General features: G+C 49.3%; 1 protein-coding gene across 13 annotated transcripts in view; it reads right to left on the reverse strand.

Annotated features, from left to right (window-relative positions):
- The window catches only part of LOC144115886 (papilin-like), a 321,379-nt gene that overhangs the window by 151,098 nt on the left and 149,839 nt on the right, over positions 1 to 20,442 (reverse strand). For all 13 annotated transcript variants that reach the window (XM_077650507.1, XM_077650503.1, XM_077650504.1 and 10 more), the window contains exon 4: positions 12,442 to 12,542. In XM_077650507.1, coding sequence (XP_077506633.1) covers positions 12,442 to 12,542 — 101 coding nt within the window. The remainder of the gene's footprint in view (positions 1 to 12,441; positions 12,543 to 20,442) is intronic.

Consider the following 20,442-nt stretch of genomic DNA (forward strand, 5'->3'; position numbering starts at 1 on the left):
TTTATGTGTTGCCCGTCTTTCTTTGTCCCTTGTGCCGTTTTTGCGCTCCCCATGTACCATATAACAGGGGGGGAACAGCAGAGAAGCGGAGGCTCCGGCGGGCCAGGGACACTTTGCTGGAAGAGAGCGACGCCGGATACTGCTCCGGTGAGCTCGCGTTCTACGACATCACATCGTGAACTTCCTGCCGTGCCTGAGCCCGTTCCGGGGAGTCAACAGAGGACGCTACCACCTGCTACAGCCAGGGGTGTCTCCAGCGCTGTTGCTACCCATCCGGGTGGTGCCCCCAACGCCAACAACACCGGCATCATCTCCACGGGCGCTTGGACCTCGAGCTTATAAGACGCAGCCAGCGACGCCGCCACCAAAGCAACAACACCGGCATCACCTCCGCGGGCGCTTGGACCGGGACTTGTACGACGCAGCCAGCGACGCCAGCCCGAGCACGTCGAACACCGCCAGCGACGCCAGCCCAAGCACGCCTCGACGTCGCCTACTGGATGCGTACAACGCCGCAGCCACACCGAACCAACCGTGAGCACGAACGCCGACCGCTGATAGTAGAACAGTAGTAGTAGACGCTAGTAGCAGTGTGCCCGGGTCGTGTGTATTTATAGTCTTTGTGCTTCGTGTTAGTTTTGTTAGTTTTGTGTTCTAGTGTGTGTGCCACGTAGGGTGTATTAAATGTGCGTTTGTGTGGGTACACCCGTCGCCTAGTCCATTCTTTCGGTCCGAGTGTTCTCCGGAGAGATCCGTGACACTCGGGACCCAGCACAGTTTTATATTTTGTCCTTGAGCTTGTGTTGATTATGATGCCATCAAGCAAAGGGAGCTTGCATTTTTAGAATGGACAGCTCTACGTACACTTAAGGGGTCTGTGTAAATAATAGCATTTTTGAGGTTCTCACTTAGTATTTTTTCTAAGGCCGTACATACTGCGTAGCACTCCGCGGAGGAGATGGAGGTACACTGTGGTAGTTTTACTATTTGCTCCGAATTCTCTCGCACCACTGCGCTTCCTACGCAACTATCTGTTTTTGATCCATCAGTATAAGATTCTGTAAGACTACTGTATTTTTCTTCAAACGCGCGGAATTCTTGTATTAAATGTTGCTGTGGAGTTCGCTTTTTACGGAAATGTGCAAGAGTGAGGTCAAAAATTGCAGGAAAATTGAACCATGGAGGCAGTGGACCACGTCTTCTAGCAACGCCAGGTAATGCATCTATTACACCGAGGCTTTTGCACATATCTTCAAAACGCAGGAGATGTGGCCTTATATCTAATGGTTTGTTGTTAAATAGTGCTCCAGATAGGCACTTTGTGCTTTAGATGGGCACTTTGTGACTATTTGATGACAGATATGTTTAGGTAGTGAACGGATTTTTAAAACGTACGAGCAAGTGAGCATGGTTCTTCTCTCTGTAAGTGATGGTTCGTTGGTTTCCACATAAAGACTGTTTATCGGTGACGTCCTGTATGCACCGGTGGAAAGACGCAAGCCTAAATTGTGTACTCGATCTAGCTGTTTAAGGTACGATTGCCTCGCTGATCTATAAACTATGCATCCGTAATCTAATGTAGAACGTACTACAGAGCGATGAATCCGTAAAAGACAAGTCCTATCGGAACCCCAATGTTTTCGTGAAGGTACCTTTAGTATATTCAGAGATTTAGAAGCTTTCTTTTTGAGTATGTTTATGTGTGGCAGGAACGTGAGCTTTTTGTCATAAGTCATTCCTAGATATATGTGCTCATCTTTAATTGGTATTGCGACTTCATTTAAATACAAGGAGGGATCAGTGTGCAGTCCTCTTCTAAGCGAAAAAAGAACAGCTACTGACTTTTGCCTAGAAAACTTGAAACAGTCTTTGTCTGCCCATGTTGTTAGTTTATTTACTGTCATCTGTATCTGCCTCTCATACGATGTAACGCTAGAGGATGTGCAAGCAATCTGTAGATCGTCGACGTAGACAGAAAACATGATAGACTGGAATTATTTTTGCTAGGGACTTCATTTTTTATTATAAAAAGCATGGTGCTTAAAATGCACCCCTGAGGCACGCAGTTCTCTTGAATGAAATTCTTAGAAAGAGTGGCACCCAGGCATACTTGAAATGAATGGTTGGTCAAAAAGTCACTCAAGCATTTTAGCATTCTACCACGGATTCCGAGGTCTCCAAGGTCCCGCAGTATGTCAAACCTCCATGTGGTGTCATAGGCTTTCTCTAAATCGAAAAATACCGCATGGCAGTGTTGCTTGTGTATAAATGCTTCTCGGACTGTTTTCTAGGCGGACTAGATGGTCGGTTGTAGAGCACGCCTTTTTAAACCCACACTGATGGATGTCAAGATCACGGGATTGTAATATAAACATTCATCTAATGTTAAGGATGCTTTCGAAGGATTTGGCAAGTACGCTTGTTAGGGCTATAGGCCTGTAATTGCCAGGGGAGGTAGGTACTTTTCCCGGCTTCAACAACGGTACAATAAGGGCTTTTTTTCATGCCTCTGGAATCTCTCCTGATAACCATATTTTGTTAAACATTTCAGAAGCGAGTCCACAACGTGTTCGGACAGGTGAGAAAGAATTTCGTAATGGACTTGATCTGGTCCTGGTGCAGTTTCTTTACCGGAAGAAAGTACACTGTTAATTTCTTGGAGTGTAAATGGGCTATTATATGCTTCGTGAGCACTGCCCTTTATCGGCAGTCTTTCTTTTCAGGCTGTGTCTTTATATTTTAAAAATAGTTCTGCATAGTTAGAGGAACTAGATAGAGTGGAAAAATGTTCACCTAATATGTCTGCTTGTTCTTTTATATTTGTCTGTACACTAGGGGCTGTCGGAAGCGGAGCTGTGAATGGAGAGTAGCGACCAACGATTTTGTGTACTGCCTCCCACATTTTTTTCGAAGAGATGTGGCTGTTTATCAAGGAAATTAAAACGCTGCCAGGATGATTTTTCGGCATTTCGACGTATGTACCGCGCTTTTGTTCTTGCTTTTTTCAAGTTTATAAGGTTCTCGTGTGTGAGGTATCGGCGAAATATACCCCAAGCATTATTTTGTTGTTTTTTTGCTTCTTTTCAATCTCGTGTCCACCACATTTTATGGTTGCGTTGTACTATTCCTGAAGATTGGAGGATAGCCAAGTGTGCGGCAGCAAGAATGCAATTTGTGAACTTTTAATTTCTTTCATTTAAATTAAGATTTTCTAACGTAATATTTTCTAACGTGGCTGCTGTTTTAAAAAGCTGCCAGTCTTCTAAATTGAGCTTCCAACACCGTGGTTTTCTCTGGGTGACAGATGGTGGGGATGACAAGCAGATTTCAACAGGGAGATGATCGCTTCCGTATGGATTGTTAAGACATCCATTTAAAATTGTTAAAAACTGATGGAGAGCTAAAAGACAAATCTAAAACACTCATTTTTTCTGAACTAGCAGAGCAATAAGTAGGTTTACCGGTGTTCAATAAACAAATATTGTTGGATAGTATAAAATCCTCAATAACCTGACCTCTGCTATTGGTTTTCTCACTGCCCCAGAAACAAGAGTGTGGATTAAAATCGCCAACTATCGAGTATGGCTCCGGTAACTGTTGTAAAAGGTTCTCTAATTCATGCTGTCTTACTTCGAGATGTGGTTGAAGATATACGCTACAAAGTGTAATGGTTTTGTAACCAACCACGGTGGCTGCTACGGCTTCGAACCTAGTTTTGAGTTTGATCTCGCTAGCTGCTACGCCAGGTTGCACAATGATGCCTACGCCTCCCGAGAGTCTGTTCGCCCCCTCTCGGTCACGACGGAAGAGAGTATACTTCTTTAGCACCATTCTGTGCTGAGAGCCTAGATTGGTTTCCTGCACACATAAAGCAATAGGGGAAGTTTTGTTTAAAATGCCTTTTATGTCGTTATAGTCATTTACGGGATCTCTGCAGTTCCAGTGCATTATGAAAGCCATCGTAATGTGTGCGTGTGTGCAGATAAAATTAGATTAACTTTGATTTGGCCCCTTGACTCGGAGCCTCACATTTTTTTGATCGATCCAAAGACCTCCGCTGTCCGTCCGATGTAGACGGCACGGGGCTGCCCTGGGTCGTGTCCATCGTCTCAGCAGAGGCGCTGGACGATCGCGCAGGATGGACGCTGAGTTTTGAGTTAGACCTCGACCTGTGGGAAGAGGTCTTGAGGCCCGCTGACCCGGGGGTCTGCGCAGCCTGCTTTGGGGTTGGCGGAGTAGTATCAGCTACTCCACCAGAGGGCGCGGATGGCCCTGCCATAGGACCACTGCGTGCGGCCTGGACAGGTACCGAAGCCTGGTGTGATGCGCCGCGCCCACGCACCACATCGGCGAAGGTTGTTTTCGCAGTGAAGGAGAATCTGTTTGTTTCGGCGTATCGCCTTCTTGCTTCCTTGAAAGAAATGTTTTTAGTGGTTTTCAGAGTAATTATTTCTTTTTTCCAGGACGGACAAGCCCTGGATTATGCAGCATGGTCTCCCTCACAATTTGTGTACCACGGTGCAGCAACACATTCATCTGACTGGTGGTCCTTCGAGGAGCATTTCGCGCAAGTTTTGCGGCCGCGACAACTCTGTGAGCCGTGGCCGAACTTCTGGCAGTTGAAACATCTGGGTGAGTTGGGTATATATGGCCTTACATTTATTTCATTTACCCGACTTCAATGCTTTCAGGTAGTGTGCTGGTGTTGAAAGTGAGGATCATGTGTTTCGTATCTATTTCCTTGTTATCCTTCCGGATCTTTATCCGCTCAACATTTATGACATCTTGGTTGGCAAGGCCTTCAATCATTTCATTTTCAGAGAGGTTTACAAAATCAATTTCTGATATGACGCCTCGGACTGTGTTCAAAGATCGGTGTGACGTGATGGAGACAGGAATCTCCCCTACCGATACAATGTTTGCAAGTTTAGAGCGCTGGACGGTGTCACGTATTTCGAGCAGTAAGTCGCCACTAGCCATTTTTGACACCTTGTACCCAAAGCCCAAGGTATCTGTCAGGCACTTTGCTACCAAGAATGGGGAAATCAGTCTTGCTTGTTGTTCTTCAGCTTTGCTGTGAATAACATAAAATTTTGGGAATGACACTTTTCTTTTTTGAAAAAAATCTTCATTGTTCCGCCCATTTTTAGAGAGCGATCAGGTTGGGAATGAAGGGGAGCCATAAAAAAATTTAGCTTTTCAGTCACGGTGCCAGCCACCAACCACGGAGCCCAACATTGGGAAGGGACAGCAGCTTGCACGCAAGTCCTGCCCACGCCAGCTGTACACCTCAACTATAACCAAATATGACGAAACCCAGGGTAGTTCGCCACACAAGGTTAACCCTAGCCGCCCATGAAGAAATGAAAAACCGAGAAACGACGAGGAGACAGGACAGTAGTCAGAAAGAAAATAGGAAAGTAAAAGATGTAGAGGAGGACAGGAAAAGGCGACTGCCGATTTCCCCCGGTCGGGTCAGGCCGGAGGTGCCGTCTACAGGAAGCTGGGGCCAAAGTGGTGTGTTGCCTCCGCCGAGGGGCCTTAAAGGTCCAAACGCTCGGCATCGGCTCAACCACCAGGATCCCCTCTTCCCCGGACACGGTGATGCCACGCACGGCTAGGCGCGGGTGCTCGGGTCCGTGGTGATGCACTGTTCACCATCATCGCCCTGCGGAGTTGTCCCTGCGGATGCTCGGGAACCCGTGGTGTCGCCACTCACCAACGCCTGCAAGTTGCAGACGCCCCCCTGCGGGGAATTCGTTATATAAGTTATTTTGAGAGCTTATGACCAGGTGTGAAATAAAAGAGAATAAATTTGTTGGCTTCAATTTGTTTGCAGTACAAATACGTATAAGAAGCAGATGTTAACAAACAAGAAATAATGCCGTAAGTCAAATAAGAATAAGCACCACTGCTCTAACACGAAACAGAATGTGCGCTTCAGGTCGTTAAAAAGCCAGCGAATTAGCCAATCTAACACACAATCCCATTTCCGACCTTTACGCTACAAATGTTGTGATCAACTGGGACAGTTTTCGCTCCTGTCTTGATCTCTCTTCAGATTCGTCGCCAGTCCTTGTTGAGCGCATTCAAACAGGGCTCAACAGTGCTACAACTACCACCTGGACTGATGTTGGTCGACCGGCACCAGACCTCGGCTTTCTTAACTTGTGGGCGGCACGCTATCATGCCGAGCTGGCTGCTATACGCGAGACCCTACCTCAGCGCAGGCATGTACGCGATTGCACTATCTTACAGCTAAGGCGCGTAAATATGAACGCGACCTCTAGGCGGCAGCGGCATGCGTGGTGCGAACAACTTTCTGCAAAATCCTAGAATGTCACTCTGTGACGAACATTCCGTACAATGGAACACGGTCGCCGTTCTACTGACGCAGCATGTAGCAACCGCATGCTTCGCGGCTAACTTGTCACCGGATGATGTGTACAAAGAAGCAGCGCGAAAGCTTTTTCCAAAATACGATGCTGTGCCTTCAGGCACTAGTTTCAATATAGCCGGCAGCCCAGCGCATCTTTATCAAATGCCGTCTAATGTCGACGCAGATGGAATTGCTTGTTCGTTATCTATGCCTGAGTTGCTGGCTGCAACAGATGATGCGAAACGGGAAACAGCGCCCGGCCCGGACAATATTCAGCAAGAGGTGTACAAGAACCCGAGTAGCGCTGCACTCCCTCAATTACTAGACACCTTAAAAAAGTATGGCTGGATGGCGTCGTCCCCGAGAGCTACAAATCCGCTTTCGTGATTCCTATCCCGAAACCAGGAAAGCCTCCGAAGGACCTTGCAAACTTACGACCTAGCTCATTAACTCCTACGCTGTGCTAGCTGGCAGAGAAAATGCCAGCCACACGATTGTCGTGGTAGCTAGAGCAGCATGTTTCTTATCACCGCGTGCAAATTGGCTTTCGTCCATATATTGGTACAGAGGGCAGGTTTTCTCTCTTGGCATCTGCAGTTTTGTCATCTACTCGCAGCCGCAATGTGCGTACTGTTTTAGCAGTGGACGTTGAAGAGGCATATGACATCAGTCATGCAGCCATTCTGAACTACATTGGCATGCTTCATCTCCTTCTGGCAGTGCGTAGTTTTGTCGAATCATTTCTGGAAAGCAGAAAATTTGCAATACGCCTCAGCGGCAAAGCGGTCGGATCATTTGTTCCTCTCTGCGCCATGCCCCAAGGATCAGTATTGTCGCTGACGTTATTTAATATTGATTTCACCCTGCTGGCTTGGCGCTTACATCACATTCATGACATACAATCTCCGCAGTACGCTTATGAAATCATGGTGTGGAGCACTCACCAACATCTGCGTACTCAGGAGGCTGCCCTTCAATCTGCTTTGGATGTTACCTCTAATTACGCATCATTCATCAGCCTTCAGCTTTCCGTGCATAAAACAACATACATGTCAGTCGTCAACCGCTGGGGACGCTGTAAACTTGCTGCAAGTCCGATCCTTCTTTGTCTATCAGGGACCCCACTACAGGAAATTCCGGGTGTAAAAACCCTTGGCTTAACGATTCACCAGTCAGGATCAGTGACCGCTTGGCTTTCTCAGGCAAAAAGGCAAGCTATTCAGACTTTGGATTTCATTAGAAGAATTGCACCTAAAACGGGGGGCGCAGGCGCGTTCGTTGCACGGCAATTGGTGAGGGACGTTCAGCCACGTATTGTTTATCAAGCACAGTTTCAGCACCTGACAAGAGCGCAATGGGATCGCCTTGAAGCCGGGAACCGAGAGACTATGAGGACCATTACGTGTCTTCTACGCATCACACCGGTCATAGCTTTACAAGAGAATGCGCAGCTCAATACCATTGACGAGCTGGTGCAGCAGCGCCGTGATGCCCGCAGCTTTAAGGCCGGTCTATCGCACGCCACGCATGCACTGGGGACTTATGCAACGTCACACTCCATTCTTCAGCCGCCAACGCCAGTTCTTTTCCCATCGAAATTTGTACAGCTCTGCGAAAACAAGCCCACAGATAATCGCCGACCAACCTCTGCTAATTCGGCATCGATGCTTCGCTAGAAATGTGAAGAACAAGATGCTGGCCTGCCAGAAGGATCCATTGTTGTCTACGTAGACGCAAGCACCCAAGCCTGTGGAGCAACAACAGCAATCTACTGTCCGTGCAGACCTGCCCTGAATCAAACCTCTAGGTTTAAGCTTACGGAACTCTCTTCGTCCTTTTGTGCTGAGCTCGTGTCAGTTCAAGACGAAATCTGCTCCGTGGCCTCCAGAACTATGCTTCATGCGGCCTGCGTTGTCATCCGCACTTACGCCCTTCTAGTAGTCCGGTTGCTACGACGCGTTAGCCGCTGTGCAACGATTTATAAGGACATCCACCGGCTCGCGGCACATATCCCGCAGCCAGTAAGTATTGAGTGGGTCTCACGGTATCTGCCCACCTCTCAAAGCCATGCAAATTTAGCGACCCGCCTCACGACTCCAGGCTCATTATTGCCTCGGCTCCTTCATTTGGACGTCACCCTCCTTCCGTCAAGAAAGGAACTCCTCCGGCGCCGCACACGTGCTCTCATCCCTCCGTGTGCGGTAACCCTACCCCGCGGTCTTACTCGTGCAGAGGAAATTGCGCTTAGGAGGATCCGAGTCGGGGTTGCCCTCACACCTGCCGTCATTCGGAAGTGGCCTCAGTACCGAAATTCCTTTCCTCGACCTGGGTGTCCGATATGTAAACGCGAGGACTTTGAAGCCGACATTCATTACTTACTGTGGGAGTGCCGAGCTCTCAAGCCTACAAGAATGCTGTACTTGAAAGTAGTGAGCCTTTCACCAAGCAACCCTGCTTCATATATTGCCTGGACGCAGAGACCATACCATCGCTCTCTACTGGACTTCATCAAATCAGCTAGCCTTTTTCCAATAATTTAATCATTACTACATCTTTCCTTAAATCTTCGCCCATCATTGATACCCTGAGGCAATAAATCTTGCTTAAAAACAATCTAACATGTAAATGCGAGCCGAATGGTACAGTCTTCTATACAAAAATTTCAAGCAAGGAACCTTCGAAAGTAGTCGGGTTATTTAGGGCCAAGATTTAGTCTGCTCAGTGGAATAATTGTGAAACAAAGATGAAAGTACGTTTACGTATTTCTTTATTTCCTGAAATCTAAATGACTCTTTTCGCCTTTTCTCAGACTGAAAAGAAGTCTTAAAGTTGGGTTGGTTGGTAACAACTTTATTCAAAAGTCCTGCAGAGCTTTCGCCGACGGGGCCTTAAGTCTCCCACGTGGGGACGTCGAGGTGTTGCCTCGCCGTCGCCTCGCGGGCCTGCTGGACGGCCCAGAGTTGGTCACCGAGACTGGGGCTGCGCAGGGCAGCGGCCCACCGCGGTGGGAGGGTTCCGGAGTTAGCACCGTCAGGGTTTTTGCTACAGTCCTAGAGCATGTGCGGTAAAGTTGCTATAGCAGTGTGGCAGACTTTGCATATATTCGTCGGGTATGTTCCGGGGTAGAGTCTGTGGTATTGTGCCGGGTTGGGGTACGTGAGCGTCTGCAGTTGTCTCAGGGCCACCGCGTGCGCCCTGTCCAGCTTGTCGTTGGGCGGAGGGAAGGTTCGGCGGGCCAGGCAGAGGGTCTTGGTACTTTCGTTATATGTGGTCAAACAGTGCTTGGTGCTGTCCCATGGACGACGGTCGCCGGCGCGGTTCGCAAGTTCGCGCGCCTTGGCGTGTGCCGTCTCGTTTCGGTTGCGATGTGTTCGATACTGCTCCCATGTGCGCCGGGAACCACTGGATTCTGGTTTGAAAAGCTTCCTTCTACTGTACTTTTCGATTGCTCAGGATTCGGGCCGCTGTCTGTGAGATCCATCCTTTGGCGTAGTTTTTGACCGTTTGTCGCGAGTCGCAGAGAACTGTGGTGCACGTCGGATCCATGAGGGCGAGGGCCACCGCCGCTTCCTCCGCTTCTTCTGCGCGCTCGCACGCTACACTTGCCGTAATGCGCGCTTCGTCACTCGAATCGACGACCTCAACCGCGAATCGCGAGCGTTCTGCGTATTCCGCGGCGTCAACGAACCTTGTCCCCGTTTCGTCTCCGTGGCTGTGTAGGAGAGCTCTGGCCCTGGCCACTCTTCTTGCCCGGTTGGGGGTGGACGTTCCGTGGAATCGGGTCGACTCTTAGGGTTTGTCTGATCGCGTCCGGAAAAGCGACTTTCTGGCCTTGTTGTGCATGGTAACGGATGCCGACACTTTCCATGATCTGGCGTCCTGCCTCGTGCCCGCTAATCTTTCTAGTTGTGAAGTGCGCTGCGCCTCGGCGATTTCGGTAACCGTGTTGTGAAGCCCGAGCTGAAGCAAGCGTTGCGTGCTGGTGGACTCAGGTAGACCCAATGTGCCGTGGAAAATTTAGCGAAAGTAATAATCAACCGCCACAATACACAAACTGAAAGACAGACGCGGTAGTTTCCTGCAAACGTTAACTTGAAATTGTTCAAACGACAGCTTTAACAGCGTGACGTCCGCACGATGCCAGAGTTATCGTTGAAGAAATCTGGCCGCCTTGTTGCTTACCAACTTGACGTAATCAGCTTCACTGCCTGTGTAGGGATTCCACACGACCGATGCGTATAAAATTGGCTCAGCTGTGATTATTCGCATGCTCAATGAAACTCCAGCAGCATCGTAAACAGTAGTCGCTGCAGAACGCGAGCGTGGTGCGAGTGTCTGAGAGCAGACACTGAAAAATTCGGAAGTACATTGGGAAGCCTTCTTGTGGTCTCAGCATTTTTTTTTCTTCTCCCGGTATCCAGAGTCTGCACGGCACTGGTGCAGTCACAAGGGGCAAGCAAAGCAGTTCGGTGGTGTTTATGAAATGGTAACGAATGTGGTCGGCAGAGTTCTAGAGTATTGCTGGCCGATTTTTTAGATTTATCTGCCTCCACACACGACACGTTACCACCAACAGCCATTTTTTTCGTCGAGCGATGGCAACTACATGGTCCACAAAACAGGCCTGCACTGGAAATCCGCTCAACTTCAACTCACAAACTGTACATTCATTTCTAACCGCAATAGCTACTTTTATCCAATTCCCTCGTCAGATACACGCCGAGAGTTCAGGCGTGCCATTCTCCGCTCTCTTTCACATCCACTCAGCTTAAAATTGTGTTGCAGTTCTGTTCTATTCCTTTCCAACTTTATATAAATAACGATTCCTCTGCAACACCTACATAAAAAATTTAAGCCAACGTCTCTGAGCTCCGAGATCTGCTTTGGTATGCTAACTTTTTTTTCTAAGACGGCAGAGGGAGGAGGGGGATGAGTGCTGGCTCTGACAGCTTGTCAGACACTTTGGGTTTTCGGAATACGCGAAAATATTCTGAGTGTTGTATATCTATGCAGACAACACAAACTATGCGCTTAGTGTTAAAGAAATACTGGCGAAATTTTTCATGGGAGGATCGATGCAAAAGCATTCATGGCAGGTAAATCAATATAAATAAAATAACCAATTTTGCTGCGATTTCAAGTTTAAGAAAAACAGTCAACAGAGAGAGAGAGAAGTGGTAGAGGAAAGGGAGGGAGGTTAGCCACTAAAATGTTCCGGTTGGCTACCCTGCACTGGGAGAGAGGGATGAGGGGGGCGTAAAAGAATAAGAACTAGAGAAATCCGTTCCGTAGCAAGCACGACAGGCAATGACACAAGAACTGTAAGTCACAGGCGGCCGCAGCTGTAGCCTGCACACCTTGAGGGCTGCCGACTGCTGCGACCTGAGCAGAATAGATCGAGGAGCCTCCATCACAAGGCAGCGCAGACATTTCAGTGTCAAGGAAGGCTGCTTGCCGTTGCGGCTGATAATGTTGGTGACAACGTAAGCTTCGGACTTCTCGGAGAGATAAGGCTGGAGTATGCGTTGTGCCAGCTATTGGACAGCTGCAAGCACTGGATTCAACAAATCCAGCATCTGCAGTGCATTCTGCGCAGCTGGCATGTGCATGCTAGGAAGCAGCACACGCATGTCATTCACGATTGGATTCAGCATTGCAATCACTTGATCGTCTGCGACCTGGTCCGGTTTCTGACCTACTACCCGACCAGCAGTAGGCTCAATACACCGGGTGCGCGGCGACTGTTCTATCACTGAGGGCGTGCAGTGCTTTGGGAGCGATGGCCAAGTCACTTGCCGGTCCCGGTCCTGGACCGGAGTTGTGTCTTGTGCTTGATTAGCAAGAACAGTAAAATAAATATTCGATCCAAACAACGTTGACGTCTCGGTTGAATGAAGATATAGTGACATTCCCCCATGGCAATTCAAAACACTGCTGCCAAAATGATCAAGCGATGCCAACGCCCAGAAATGGAAGCGAATGAACTGCCTAAAGTGTAAGCTATCACCCATGCGCAGTTCCCCCTCCCCTTTTTTGCGCGATTGGGAATAAGTGGACTATACCTTGTACAGGCTGCCCAAAAAAGTCGTACTCGAGCTGAAATTGTCCGACGGGCAGCACTTTGTGGACTTTGCCGACAATGGCCGGCAGGCATGTCTCATTGCTGGAAGAGAAGAAAAAAAAACATGTAAGATATATATGCAGCCGCAGTGTGGAAAGCCCCTTATGCTGCGACGTTGTTCTTAAAGTGATTCCGTGGCCGATCATGCTGGCGTTATCCTGCAGTAACCGAGTGTTGGTTTTAGGTTTACCACGAATCTGCAAGTAATGCAGTTTTAAGATGATCCCCTCATTGAAAGGAGAAAGTATGGCCGCAATACGCTCGCCACGGGCGCGAACAGAAAAATATGATTGCAAGAACGAATAACAGAAAGCGATACGAGGCGATCACTCATTTCCACTTGTCAAGCTGGTCACAAATGCTCCTCTAGCAGGAAAAGACCCGACGGCGAGCATTCTGGTGGAGATGCGTTCATTTCACTCAATTTGCGCTGAACTCCACTTAACGACTCCACTGGATAATGGCTTGCATGCCAGGCGCGCTAAAATCTACACATTCAAACTCACCTTTTGAAATGTGTTTGCGAAGCGGCCTCTTCAGAATACAAAATAGTGTTATTTGTTCTGACTTGCATATGATTACGCATTTATCATAATTTCTAGTCGAGAAATGCAGAAAATAGTTTTCTGTGCAAGCACCCACTGAAGACAAGTGTTTAGTCTTTCTTGTCAGAAAGCTTCATTCCGATATTGTCAGTGCCACATTAAAGTTTCTGCCTGACTGCAGCACAACAGAGCCCGCAGGAAATTGGCTGAAATTAGCGCCTATCTAAAGAAAAATGCCTTGTTTTTTTTCCTTCGACTGTTTTCAAACACGAACCAGCCGCAGCTAACAGCGTGCGAAGCGCCGCTGAATTTGTGCGGGGTGGTGCACCCGATGCACCTCCATGATTAGGCCGAGAACATTTGCAGTGTTTCTTCATTCTTCAAATCTGCCGCCACAAAACTATCGCTTTGTTTGCGAAGCAAGACGCGACTAGATTTATCTTGATTGATCGCAGCCTGGCAGCGCTGATTCTACGTTGTTCCGGAATGTTCTAGTAATTTTGCACGCTTTATCTCGAAAGTTCGCCATCAGCTTTAAATTGAGCACGGCGGACAGCGGCGGATATTCTGTTCGACGATAGCCGAGCACGCTTGTCGCTTCGCTGCCGCCGAGTGATTCAGTCCATTTTGTTGCAAGTCAGCCCAATAAACAGTTTTCTTTTAGAAGACCTTTTGTCCGTCTTCATCGCTGCTTAGACTGCTGTCACCACTACGTGACATCTGGTGGAGGTGCTGGGTAGCCTTCCATGTTCCGGACGCCCCTTTAAAGTCTGAAGCCAGCCCTCAGCGCTTCGCACCCGAGGACGAGCCAGCAGCTCAGCGAGCCAGCCGACGTCTCCAGGGAAAGGAGCCTGAGTTCGGGACCCTGCCGGACCGCACAAGACAGCGAAAAGACGATGCTACGAGCACCGCAACCTCGCCATAGATGTCGACACCGATCATACTGCATCAGCCGCGGGTGCCGCTAACTTTCAATGGATCCTTAGACGAAGACCGTGAAGAATGGTTGGACCAGCAACCAGATACAAAACAATCTCTACAATATATAAATCGAGGGTTTCTAGACATGACTTCCCTCACTCAAACTGTACCGGCTTATATCTTGCGCAATACCGAAAAACGGTTTATTCTTTTTTTGCGCACCAACTATGGGAATCAAGTGTTACGTTACAATATGCCAAAATTATTAAACCAGTTACAGTCGATGAATGTCGATATTTCAAAAAGCACCTTGCGTAAAATTAGTCATCTTTACGTAAGCAATAAAACGCTGTTTCAGTATATATATATATATATATATATATATATATATATATATATATATATATATATATATATATATATATATATATATATATATTGTGTAAAAAAATAATTTCTATGTACATCTGTGTCTGTGTAAAAAGTTTTGTCTGTAGTGTTGGTCTATCTTTCGATGTTTGCAATCTCTTACATAGTACTCATGTTTCCTGCTTTATGCCATTTAAAGGGGGTTCCGGGAGTCCCTCAAGTGATCTGCGATCACATTTTACCCGGACCTACCCACATCTATGATGCAAATAAAATAAACTTGAAACTTGAAACCAATTTGAGCGCGTGGCGTCATTACACAAGTGGGTTGATGCGGCAAAAATTGGACACGTGTTTATCTCATTGGATGGCTCCGCACGCACGTGGTACGAAAACTACGAGTCGTCCCTTAAGACATGGGGAGCTATTCAAGAGAGAACTATTGAAGGTATCCACCATTGTCGTGAGGAAAGAAAGAGCCGAACGACTCCTCGAGTCCAGGATCCTGCTTTCGAATGAGCCCGTCCGCTGTTACGTCGACGAGATGAAGCGCCTATTTCGCCGCGCCGACCCCGATATGTCCGAGGAAAATAAAGTTCAGTTTTTAATGCTTGGCGTAAAAGAACAACTCTTTGGCAGCCTCGTCCGCCAGCCGCCAAAAACAGTCGAGGAATTCATGCAAGAAGCCTGCACGATTGAGAAGACCCTCGACGTCCGAGCTCGGCAGTACAATCGCCTTTCCTCTGCCTGTGCAATCCGTTCGGACACGACGGCCTCCACAAGCGACAGCTTGCGGGAAGTTATCTGCGAAATCGTCCGAGAGGAGCTACGCCGATTACTGCCATCCTCCCCACCGCCACAAGCAGCGACTCTGATAGATTTGATACGGGAAGAAGTGCAACAGGCACTTCGCACCCCGACGGCCACAGAACCCCAGCCCATGACCTACGCCGCTGCAGTAAGGACTCCTCAGCCCCAACGACAACCCCTGCATCCTGTCCGACATGAACAACTTGTTCCGGAACGCCACCTCCCTGCCCCCGCCCACCCAGCCTACGATCGACGCTCAAGCCCCAGGAAATGCGACGCCTGGAGGACTTCCGACTACCGGCCGTTGTGCTTCCATTGTGGTGAGGCCAGCCATATCCTTCGTTACTGCCAGCACCGATGTATCGGTCTTCGACGATTTGTCGTTAACGCCCCACGACCAGGCTTCGGCCAACGTACGTAGAAAATCGACGAGCACCTGCGTCGAGAGGAGCACACGCCGAACCGCTTTTCGCGCTCACCATCGCTTTCAACCTCACGCTTTGCGTCACCACACCGCAACTACGCAGCCGCGGTACGAGGAAGGTCTCCCAGCCCCCGTAGGGGAAACTAAAGGCAGCAACCTCTGGAGGTGAGTTTGCTCACGAAAGAAACGCCGAAGATCCTCCACCGACCACGCCCCATGAAGACGCTGCACCCGCGACGCCGCATGAAGAACCGACACTCGCTGCACCGACGCCGCACACAATGAGAATCCCGACCACGACTCAAACTGCCTTCAAAACGACGCCGCCATCCAGAAAAGCTTCGACCAGACGCCCCACCCACGACTCGCATACGCGACGAAGCCGTCACCCGACGCCGAGAGCGACATGCAAAACAAGAGCCAGGACCTCCGACTTAGAAGTGACTATCGACGGCCGGAAAGTTACCGCTCTAGTCGACACAGGAGCCAATTACTCGGTGATGAAGGGAACATACGCTGCGCAGCTGAGAAAATCACAACCGCTTGGGACGGCCCACAAATTCTCACTGCAGGGGGCCACCTCATTACGCCATCAGGACGATGCACAGCGCGAGTGACTGTCAAAGGACATACCTATCCTGCGACCTTTGTTGCGCTACCGCAATGCTCCCGCGAAGTGTTCTTGGGTATGGATTTCCTTAATGAGCATCAGGCGATCATCGACCTGCATCCAAGCTAATCACCCTTTCGACGGACGAAGCCATCGCTTCGATGAAAACTCGGGAAAATCACGTTGCCCTGAGTATCCTGGAGGAAGACGTGAGCGTCCCACCCCGTTCAAGCGCTATCGTGACCATAGGCGCCAAGAAAGCCAGTAACGCTGAAGCCATCATGAAGGGGATCATACAGTTGCTTCTAGATCGAGGAATGAGCACCGCAAGAGGCATCGCACGTTTCAGCAATGGCCAGGTCGAAGTAACGCTGATTAATTTCAGCGAAGAATACCAGCACATTAACAGAGGAACGACGATTGCTTTCTTCGACGAAATATCCGACGTACGAGACTCGTTTGCCCTCCCCGACCCCTCCGCAGAAGATTCGCCAGACCAAGAGAACTCACCCACTTTCGACATCAACCCAGCCCTGCCCCGGAACCGACAAGACCAGGTCCGCAATCTGCTTCGAAGCTGCAGTGAGTGTGTTTCGACATCGGCTAAGGTCCGACAAACGTCAATTGCCAAGCATCGCATTATAACGGACCAACACGTCCGACCTCTCCGTCAAAGCCCCTACCGTGTGTCACCACGAGAACGACCAGCCATTGGGGACCAAGTCGAAGAAATGCTTCGCGACGACGTCATCCACCCTTCAAACCGGCCATGGGCGGCACCCGTTGTTCTAGTGAGAATTAAGGACGGCGCACTTCGATTCTGCGTTTATTACCGCAGCTTGAACAACATAAAGAAGGACGTCTACCCCCTCCCCCGCATCGACGACACACTGGACCGCCTCTGCAACGCCAAACATTTCTCGTCGATGGACCACAAGAGCGGGTACTGGCAAATTGAGGTCGACGAAAGAGATCGCGAGAAGACAGCATTCATCACTCCGGATGGGCTGTTTGAGTTCAAGGTGTTGCCATTTGGTCTCTGTTCCGCCCCAGCGACGTTTCAGCGAGTAATGGATACAGTGCTGGCAGGCCTGAAGTGGCAAATATCTCTGGTATATTTAGACGACGTCGTTTGTCTTCGCCTCGAACTTTGAAGAGCACCTCAAAAGACATCGAACAGTACTCGACGCCATCAAGTCGTCTGGCCTAACCTTGAAAGCAGTGAACTGCCACTTTGCTCACGAAGAGTTGCTGTTTCTAGGCCATATCGTTAGCAAGGAGGGATTACGCCCGGACCCGCAGAAAACATCTGCAATTGAAGAGTTTGCACCACCGGCCGATAAGAAAGCAGTGCGCAAATTTCTCGGACTCTCCGCATATTACCGACGATTTGTGAAAAACTTTTCGCGCACCGCCTAGCACCTGACCCAACTGACGAAAGCAGACGTGCCGTTTAAACGGGAAGCGCCGCAAGACGAAGCCTTCAAGGAAATTCAGCATCGATTACAGTCCCCACCGATCCTTGCGCATTTTGATGAAAACGCTGATACTGAAGTTCATACCGACGCAAGCAGCGTGGGACTAGGCGCCGTCCTTGTTCAAAAAAGCGACAGGCTGGAGAAAGTCATCGCATACGCTAGCCGTTCCCTTTCCAAGGCCGAGGCTAACTATTCGACAACTGAGAAGGAGTGCCTTGCCATCATCTGGGCTACGTCAAAATTCCGCCCCTACCTCTACGGACGGCCGGTCAAGGTGGTCAGCGACCATCACGCGCTCTGCTGGCTTGCCAATTTGAAGGACCCCTCTGGCCGACTCGCTCGATGGAGTCTGCGTCTCCAGGAGTTTGACGTCACCGTCGTTTACAAGTCCGGACGCAAGCACTCTGACGCCGATTGCCTCTCACGAGCCCCTGTAGATGCACCGCCGCCGGACGACGATGAGGACGCCTTCCTGGGACCCGTCAGCCCCAGCTCTTTTGCTCAGCAGCAACGCTCGGACCCCAACCTAAAAGGCCTCATCGAGTACCTGGAAGGCAAGGTTTCTTCACCCCCCGCTTCATTCAAGCGAGGACTGTCTTCCTTCTGTGTGCAGAATGAGGTCCTTGTGAAGAACTTTACAGCGAACAAAACAGCCTACCTCCTTGTTGTACCTACTTGTCTCCGCGAAGACGTTCTACACACTTCACACGACGAGCCGAGAGCTGGACATCTCGGGTTTACTCGCACCCTCCGACGCATTCAAGACAAGTATTACTGGCCCCAACTGTCTGCCGATGTCGCACATTATGTGAAAACCTGCCGAGATTGTCAACGACGAAAGACCCCGCCCACACGACCAGCAGGATTTCTGAACCCCATTGAACTTCCCTCAAGGCCCTTTCAGCAGATCGGCATGGACTTGCTTGGTCCTTTTCCAACGGAAATAAGTGGATCATCATAGCGACCAACAACCTGACCCGCTACGCCGAGGAGAATGCCCTAACGAACGGTACAGCAGCAGAAGTCGCCAAATTTTTCGTGGAGTGCATTCTTCTTCGACACGGCGCCCTCGATGTGCTCATCACGGACAGATGAACAGCATTCATGGCGGAACTAACGTAAGCCATCCTGCGTTACAGCCAAACCAGCCACCGGAGGACAACTGCACACCATCTGCAGACCGACGAACTGATCCAGCACCTGAACAAAACCATCGCCGATATGCTCGCCATGTATGTCGATGCCGAACACAAAACCTGGGATGTCATCCTGCCTTACGTCGTCTTCGCCTACAACACCGCAGTGCAGGAGACCACACAGATGACGACTTTTAGGCTCGTCCATGGCAGGGAGGCCACGACCACGCTAGACGCCATGCTGCCCAACGTTACAAAAGAAGAAAACGTCGATGTTGCCGCCTACCTTCAACGCGCAGAAGCTCGAAGGCGTGCCCGATTACGGATCAAAGATCAGCAGCGGTCCGACGCCAGACGCTAAACCCTACGAAGAAGCAATTTGAAATACAAGCCAGGAGACCATGTCGGGTTTGGACGCCCATTCGCCGCCATGGATTGAGTGAAAAGCATTTGCGCCGCTATTTCGGCCCGTACAAGGTTCTTCGTCGGCTAGGTGAACTGGATTATGAAGTCATCCCTGACGCAATGACTGCATCGCAGCGACGCCGCGTACGACCAGAAGTTGTCCATGTAGCCCGTCTGAAGCCTTATTATGCGCGCTAAAGGAGGCTGCATTTCCATACTCTATTTTCGCAAGATCCTTTTTATCTCTTACTAGTCGCATTATTTGTTTTAATGCATCGGGTCGATGCTTCTTAGTGAGGGAAGTAATGCCGCGAACATTTGCAGTGTTTGTTCATTCTTCAAATCTGCCGCCACACAAATTCATCGCTTTGTTTGCGACGCAAGACGCGACTAGATTTATCTCGATTGATCGCAGTCTGGCAGCCCTGATTCTACATTGTTCCGGAATGTTCTAGTAACTTTGAACGCTTTATCTCGAAAGTTCGCTATCAACTTTAAATGGCGCTCGGCCGACAGTAGCGGGCATTCTGTTCGACGACCGCCGAGCACGCTTGTCGCTTCACTGCTGCCGAGTGATTCAGTTCATTTTGGGTGCAAGTCATCCCAATAAACAGTTTTCTTTTAGAAGGCCTTTTGTCCGTCTTCATCGCTGCTTCGACTGCCGTTACCACTACGTGACAATATTGTATATGAATAATCAGTGCACCCATGTTAGGATTAGGTTCTCTTGTATAGCATTCAGACACTTCGTAGTGCAGGTGGCCTACGCGCTAACATTTCTTTTCTGCAGGCTTATCTGCGTGCCAGGCGTTCTTCAATGCTGAGTCCTCCCGTCTCTGCTCTTCTTGCAGCGTATTATAAACAACATTTCATGTAATTCTGTGCTTCATGACGTCGTCAATTCAACAGAAGGCGATCATCGGCTTAAGGACTCATTTGTTTCGCTCCCTGCGTCACGCGAGGCCTCACGTCACAGTTTTCGCAAAGCCGTTATTGTATGCTTGCTATCCCACCTTGATTTCTCATTTCCTGCCACTGCGATTATTCATTTTTAGAAGCAAGACTACGGCATACGTACCTGGACATTCTCGTCTCTTGTAATTGGCCCTTATCTACACACGTAAACCCATTTGTAGCAAAGCAGTAACGAAAAATATGGGGCTCTTAAACGTGCGATGACATAGGAGAGCACGCGGGTGTTTTGCATTTCGCTTCTGTCCAAATGCGGCCGCCACGGCCGGGAC

This window comes from Amblyomma americanum, chromosome 1, assembly GCF_052857255.1.
Source record: "Amblyomma americanum isolate KBUSLIRL-KWMA chromosome 1, ASM5285725v1, whole genome shotgun sequence".
Classification (NCBI taxonomy): domain Eukaryota; kingdom Metazoa; phylum Arthropoda; class Arachnida; order Ixodida; family Ixodidae; genus Amblyomma; species Amblyomma americanum.